We start from the raw sequence: 7,651 nt of genomic DNA, 5'->3' as shown, positions 1-7,651 counted from the left end.
GTGTGTGTGTGTGTATGTGTGCTTTATTCAGATGGCATTGCGAGAGCAGGAGACTGCTATGGCTGTGCAGGATATGGAAGTAAGGCAAATGGAGCTGGATGCGCAGAGACGACTGTTTGAGCAGGTCAGTCCCTGTTACAGCCAGCACAGTGATGATAAACCTTACTCACAAACTGGGACAACATTGAGCTAAAAAAAATCTTATTTTAGAAGATATTTATTATTGCGATTTCAAATTTATTGCCAGAATCCTGACATAATAGCAGTCCAGTCCTGATAGCAATGTACAACTTAAAGCTAGATGGTACTTTAGAGGTATGTGGTTGCCTGTCATAGTCAAATCCAGAACTGCCTTTTTATTTATTTATTTATTTAAATAAAACGATCAAAAATTAATAACACATAGAATAAGTGCTAGTTTGGGCTTATACTTATGGGAACTGCCATTATTTTTTTAATTTTTTTTTTTAAACGTACATCGTTCATTTTCTTACTTTTGTTTTTGTGAAAACTCTTTATGGGTGTTCATTTTCGTCTTGGGAGTAAATAATATTCTTTAGAAAACTTCTTTTGACAGTGTTTTGTTAGAGCAAAGTTATGTTCTGTCTTCAGAAAATTGAAATGTTCGTGTTTCTGTTTATTTTATACAACAGTTCCGTTGAAGGGTCAGAGTCATTCTGGAGGTTACTGTATTGTGACTTCTGAAGCTCTGGTGATATCAGGATTCAATTCGATTCAATTGTATTTGTATAGCGCTTTTTACAATAGACATTGTCTCAAAGCAGCTTTACAGAAATATCAACACGGTATACAGATATTAAAGGTGCGAATTTATCCCAACTGAGCAAGCCACTGAGTGGCGTCGGTGGCGAGGAAAAACTCCCTAAGATGTTTTAAGAGGAAGAAACCTTGAGAGGAACCAGACTCAGAAGGGAACCCGTCCTCATCTGGGTAACAACAGATAATGTGAAAAAGTTCATTATGGATTTATATGAAGTCTGTATGGCCTTAGGAGCAGCCGTAGTCCCAGCAGTCTGGAATTGGAGAAGATTTGAGCTCCATCCAGAGGCAGAAAGGATCTGGATCTCTAGTATCTCCATAAAATCGTGTGTGGCTCGGCAGAAGGAGAGAGGGAGAGAAAAGATTATTAGGACTGGGAATTAGTATAATAGAAAGTCTAGTCAGGGTAGGCTTGAGTAAACAAATACGTTTTAAGCCTAGACTTAAACACTGAGACTGTGTCTGAGTCCCGAACACTAATAGGAAGACTGTTCCATAACTGTGGGGCTCTATAAGTGAAAGCTCTCCCCCCTGCTGTAGCCTTCACTATTCGAGGGTACCGTCAAATAGCCTGCATCTTTTGATCTAAGTAGGCGTGGCGGATCATAGAAAACCAAAAGGTCGCTTAGATATTGTGGCGCGAGACCATTTAGTGCTTTATAGGCTAATAAAAGTATTTTATAGTTAATGCGGGATTCCACTGAGAGCCAGTGCAGTGTTGATAATATCGGTGTGATGTGGTCGTATCTTCTAGTTCTAGTTAGGACTCTAGGAGCTGCATTCTGGACTAACTGGAGTTTGTTTATATTCCCACTGGAACATCCAGACAGTAAGTCATTACAGTAATCTAATCTAGAGGTGACGAATGCATGAACTAGTATTTCTGCATCATGTAGTGACAATATGTTTCTTATCTTAGAAATATTTCTGAGATGAAAGAAGGCTATCCTAGTAATATTATCTACATGAGCATCAAATGATAGGCTGGAGTCAATAATCACTCCAAGGTCTTTAACTGCTGTACACGTTGAAACACGACAGTTGTTAATATCAAAACTTGTGCTGTGTTTTTAAGTCTTCACTTTTCACTGCTTTCAGTCTGATAAAAGGGTTTTGTTTGGCATATCTTCCCAGCAATTGGCCAAAGCGCACGAGTGTGCGAGCAAAGACGTGAGAGCGGAAGTAGACGCCCGGCGACGAAGAGCTGAGATTGAAGATTCTGCCTTTCACAACCTCCTTCAGACAGACGGCGATCTCGGCCAGGAAACCAGAAGGGTACATACCGCTCTCCGCTTACAGAGAGCGATCCAATTAGAGCTGGACTTTTTCATTGAGAGACTCGTTGATTACGCTACGCTTTTAAATTTTGAATAGCATTTGGGACGATTATAATGCAAAGACAATCCTGTCCTGTTCTGTAGGTGCTGGAGGAGTCTCTAGCAGAGGCGGGACAACTGGATGCGGACGCTGAATGGCAGACGGAAGTGATCAGGCGATTACAGACAGCAGAGGAAGAGCAGGAGAAGCAGAGGCAACAGCTGGCGAAACTCAGCCGTGAAACCCACGCCAAGGAGGAGCAGCTTGTACAGATGATGATGGAAGTGGAGGGAAAGCATGTAAGGCAGTTACTTCAGGCATGTTTGTAGTGGTGTGTGAAATGGGGAGGATTATAGTGTGAAAAGCTAGTAAATGGACGTTTGAAGTTTCCAAACCCATAAAAAAAATTTTTATTTGAGTACTTAATCTTAAAAGAGAATTCAGCATAATTTACATGTCACGAAGTTTAAAAAGGGTCATAGATTAGTGTTTTAAAGAAAGAAAATCACGATGGGAATCAGCATCATGATGTGTCTGTTATCCAATCTATCAGATACTCGCCATCAGTTCCCATAATCCAAAATGTTCTGCTATTAGTCACTTACTCAGTTGACATTCTCTCGCCTACTAATTCTAGACAGATAGAAGACACCTGTTTCCAACACTTGCAGGGTGGATGGTCTGTAGGCCAGAAAGGCATTGTGTATCACCATTTTCTCATCATCCTGTGTAAACTCTAGAGACTGTTGTGTGGGTGAAATTCCCAGTTTGTGAAATACTCGAACCAGCCCAACTGGTACCAACAACCAGGCCACAATCAAAGTCACAGAGATCACACTTTATTTTCTTCACTCTGATGTTTGATGTGAACATCATTGAAGCTCTTGACCTGTACCTGCATGATTTATTTATTTTCGCGTTACGTTGTGGCCACGTGATTGGATGATTACATAACCGCATGAAGGTGCAGGTGTACAGGTTTTCCTAATAAAGTGGACGCTGAGCGTACATGCAGAAGACCTGTGGTGGTAATTCCAACGAGTGGAATGTCTCCGTTGCCACAAATGGTGATGCACAATGCTACTTATTTAGCATACATATATCAATATGTATACGTTTAGAATGTTTCTAATGTGCACAATAAGCTGAGCTGTGTAGGCACGTGCATGTTAGTTTGTAGCCTGGGCGTATTTTAAATACCTCCCTTCATGGATTTGGCTTTTATGTCCTTTTTAACCCGATTTGTTTCTAGTGGAATGACGTGGTCGGTAAGCAGGCCATGCTGGACGAGGAAAAGCAGGCAGGAAGTTCTGCAGACGCCCAGCAGAAGTCAGTCCTCTCCCAGCATATAGACGAGATCACGCAACACCAGGACACACTGCGGAGGAGTCAAGAAGAGTTTTTGAGTGGGTTTAATTTAAACAACGCACCTAAAAAGTGAATCTCAAGTTTTGGTTTAACTAGAAAATGAAGATCCGGCTGCTGGTAATTTAACACAAAAGCCACAGAGGTGAAGGTGGAGCTGACTTACGATGGGTGCGAGCTGAAATGATGTAGGCTTTCCAATCCTTTACATCTTTTCCTTTCTCCTCAGGCTCACTGACAAGTGAGGTTTTGGTGATTTTCACTTGCTGCAGTTACTTTGTTATAGTCGTCACTTTTTTTGACTGTATAGCAACGATGAGCGAGATTTTGCTGGGATCTGAATGTGAATTTGCTGAGTACTGAACTCTTAAAGGTGGTCAGAGTGACATGAAGTGTTTTCTGTAGATCTACAGCGGGAAAGGAAGCCTCGCTCGCCCTGCTCTACACGAGGACGTTTGCAAAAGCCGAGTAGTCCACAGGCTGGTACCAATACTGTGTGTCTGAACAACCAGTCTCCTTCAGATAGCTCCACATGCTGTGAGTAAATCTCCAACGCTTCCAAAATGGAAAGTTTAAGCACGTATGATACAACATTTCATAATCTGCGCATTTAACATGAACAAACGTGAACGATCTAGGCTAGAGCAGTGGTTCTGAACCCGGAGAGGTCGGAAAGGGGGCGCAAATTGTTTTCAAGAAGGAAAAAAAACCAGACGGGGCATCATTTGTGTACTCGGTGTATTTTATTGCTTTTCAAATAGAATGCGCGTAAATGAAAAACCCCGCATTCCCTCTCCCTCTGTATTTTCTTTTTGCTGGGGAGAGGCGGAGCTTAGCGTTTTATCTTAACTGTCAATGCAGACCAGTGTTACCAACTTAGGAACTTTTCAGACCCCTTTAGCGTTTTTTTGTTTTGTTTTGTTTTTGCACCTAATGACAAATCTAGTAACTTTTTGGACAAACCTTAGCAACTTTCTAAATGTCAGCAGTACTGTCCTGCAAGCGCGAGGTCTCGCTTTCCCACTTCACTCACACCTCTCTCTGCGTCTGCTCTGTTCGGTGAGAGGCGGAGATTTAACAATGTCCTGGATAACGAGACACGCCCTTCATGCCTGTTTACATCATTCTTACGTGAATGTTTTTAGAACGCAAGATAAAAGTAATGCAACATGTTTTACATGTAAAACAGTCCACGTTATTACAGCCTAGTTCTCTTGTTCAAATTAGTTCTAGTGTTCAGAAACATTTTTGATCATTCATGTTCCATATCAGCCCGTTATATAGTTTTATAAAAGTTATGAAAAGTAATTTAAAAAATGTACAAAAGCAAAAAAAAAAAAAATCTCTCTGTCTATCAATCAAAACAGATGATAGATTAGGTTATATATAGATAGATAGATTTTTTATAGAATAGATAATTATTAAACCTGGTGTCCTCCAATATGGGAGGGGGGTCGTGCCACATGATAAGGGAGGCTTGGGGGGGCTTTAGTTATAAACAGTTGGGAACCTCTGATCTAGAGTTTTGTATTGAGACGAGATGTGCTAGTCCTTTTAAACGGATTCATAGAAATGGCAAACCTTTTGAGCTCGTTATGTAACGACATGGTTGCTGTGCAGTTTCTCTAGAGCGTGGTCGAGGCAGGCTGGACCACGAGGAGAGGGAGTTGCTGCAGGAGGTCAGAGAGCTCCGGAAGAAGCTGGCGGCCAGAGCGAGAGCCGCGGACTACACCATGTACTCGGCCAGTTCCCATCACTCCCAGTGACCAGGCCAGAAGACCTTTATCCAGTGATTTTTCCTGGATCTCTTGCTTAGACTGAAACAAAGCAAGTGCTGCACAACATGTTTCACAGTTAATACTGGTCACCACTTCAAAAAGATTTACATTAAACACTGACAGACTTATCAAGTGCTGTCAAGTTTAGTATGGAGTCTTTGCATGGAATTTTTATTATAAATTATTTTTGTATATATTTGTCCATGTTGGACAGCCTTTTTAGATTGGTTTGAGTGGTAAATAGTGAACCTTTTCCTACAACCTTTTCCTATTTCCTATAAAATAGCTATGATGTGGGAAAACATGAGTGCGCTTGCTGGATCTTCTTACTTTGTTCAGGAAGTTGTTTTTTCTTTGTTTTTTTAATTAAAGCTTAATTTATGTAGAATGCAAAGGCTTTTCTTCTAGAAATATACTGTTTCAGTGATCACACTACAACTGTCAGTACATTTTGTTACAGTTTCTGTCGACTTTCTCCTACCTTTTCACTGTATGATGATTCTTGATATAGCTGTTAACAAATGATAGGTTTTTTTATGCCATATCTCCCATTTTTCATCCAGAAATTTCAACTAAATCGAGGTTGTTTGCGTTTTTTTTAAATACAAGTAAGTAGTTTTGACAGACGGTGATGCTGTGCAGTAGTTATATGGACTGTACCTGCTATACACCTGTTCCAGCACCAATCTATTTGGTGCTTCATTGCGGATTCAATTGTTGGATGTCTGCTAATTTAACCCAAACCTCCTAATACTGTGTATAACACATATTCAAAGTTGAAAACCGAGTGAAGGACTTGATATCTGAAGGAGTAAAACATTATGCGGTACAATAAAGGGAAGACATTTATTTGTGCATTTCCCCCTAATTTATTGACTTGCTGTATGATATGTGTGCTGCAAATGGTTGATAATACTACATATTCTATATTCATATACACACACTGAGCACTTTATTAGGAACACCTGTACACCTCCTCATTCATGCAATTATCTAATCAGCCAGTAATGTGGCAGCAGTGCAGTGCATAAGATCAGCAGCTTCGAGTAACGTTCACGTCAACCATCAGAATGAGGAAAAAGTGTGATCTCAGTGATTTTGACCGTGGCGTGATTGTTGGTGCCAGACGGGCTGGGTTGAGTATTTCTATAACTGCTGATCTCCTGGGATTTTCACACACAACAGTCTCTCGAGTTGACTCAGAATGGTGCAACGAAGAAAAAGCATCCAGTGAGCCGCGGTTCTGCGGGCGGAAACTCCTTGTTGATGAGAGAGGCCAACGGAGAACGGCCGGACTGGTTCAAGCTGACAGAAAGGCTACGATAACAAATAACCACTCTGTACAATTTCTGTGAGCAGAAGAGCATCTCAGAATGCACAGCGTGTTGAATCGCGAGACGGATGAGCTACAACAGCAGGAGACCACGTCAGGTTCCACATCTGTCAGCCAAGAACAGAAAGCTGATGCTGCAGAGGCTCGCCAAAACCAGACAACTGAAGACTGGAAAAACAGCCTGGTCTGATGAATCTCGATTTCTGCTGAGGGTCAGAATTTTTCACCGACAGCATGAATCCATGGACTCAACCTGCCTTGTGTCAACGGTCCAGGCTGGTGGAGGTGGTGTGATGGTGTGGGGAATGTTTTCTTAGCACAGGTTGGTCCTGTTAATCAATCGCCACTTGAATGCCACAGCCTATTTGAGTATTGTTGCTGACTGTGCCATCTTCTAATGGCTACTTCCAGCATCGTAACGCCCCAGGTCACAAATGGTCTCAAAACTGTCTCAAACTGGTTTCATGAACATGACAATGAGTTCAATCTTCGGTGGCTTTCCCAGCAACCGGATCTGAATCTACTCGAACTCCTTTGGGATGCGGTAGAACAGGAGATTCACAGCATGAAAGTGCACCTGAAAAATCTGCAGGAATTGTGTGATGCTTGTCATGTCAACATGGATCTCAATCTCAAAGGAATGTTCTCAAACATCTTGTTGAATCCATGCCATGTAGAATTGAGGCTGAGCAAAGTGAGGCCCTACCCAGTATTAGTATAGTGTTCTTATTAACTGGCTATGTTAGTGTACTTGTTAATTCTAGCTTTCTAATTCTAGTCTTCAGCGTCTCTGTGTACCAGCTAGAATTATTGCATAATGTTATTGCACAACTATAAAAGCCTAGTTCTTCAGAGGCATTCTCTTGTTGGACAGTAGTTACGTTTTTATTTTATTATTATTATTGTGTGTGTGTGTGTGTGATACAACCTGAAGTTTAATAAATGGACATCCGTCCATCCATTTTCTATACTGCTTATTCTTCAGGGTCTCGGGGAACCTGGAGCCTATCCCAGGGGGCATCGGGCACAAGGCGGGGTACACCCTGGACAGGATGTCAATCCATCCACATCGCACAAT

At 41.5% G+C, this 7,651-nt stretch overlaps 1 protein-coding gene across 1 annotated transcript in view; it reads left to right on the top strand.

The window, feature by feature from the left end:
* Positions 1-5,497, top strand: part of tbc1d31 (TBC1 domain family, member 31) — a 32,767-nt gene extending 27,270 nt beyond the window's left edge. Inside the window, 6 exon segments of the mRNA XM_053638445.1 lie at positions 32-124; positions 1,915-2,055; positions 2,202-2,396; positions 3,350-3,503; positions 3,868-3,999; positions 5,083-5,497. Coding sequence (XP_053494420.1) covers positions 32-124; positions 1,915-2,055; positions 2,202-2,396; positions 3,350-3,503; positions 3,868-3,999; positions 5,083-5,228 — 861 coding nt within the window. The 3' untranslated portion in view covers positions 5,229-5,497.
* The last annotated feature ends 2,154 nt before the right edge of the window (positions 5,498-7,651 follow it).

This window comes from Ictalurus furcatus, chromosome 1 (genome assembly GCF_023375685.1).
Source record: "Ictalurus furcatus strain D&B chromosome 1, Billie_1.0, whole genome shotgun sequence".
In the NCBI taxonomy this organism is placed as follows: Eukaryota; Metazoa; Chordata; class Actinopteri; order Siluriformes; family Ictaluridae; genus Ictalurus; species Ictalurus furcatus.
This window is presented reverse-complemented; position numbering and strand designations above follow the sequence as displayed.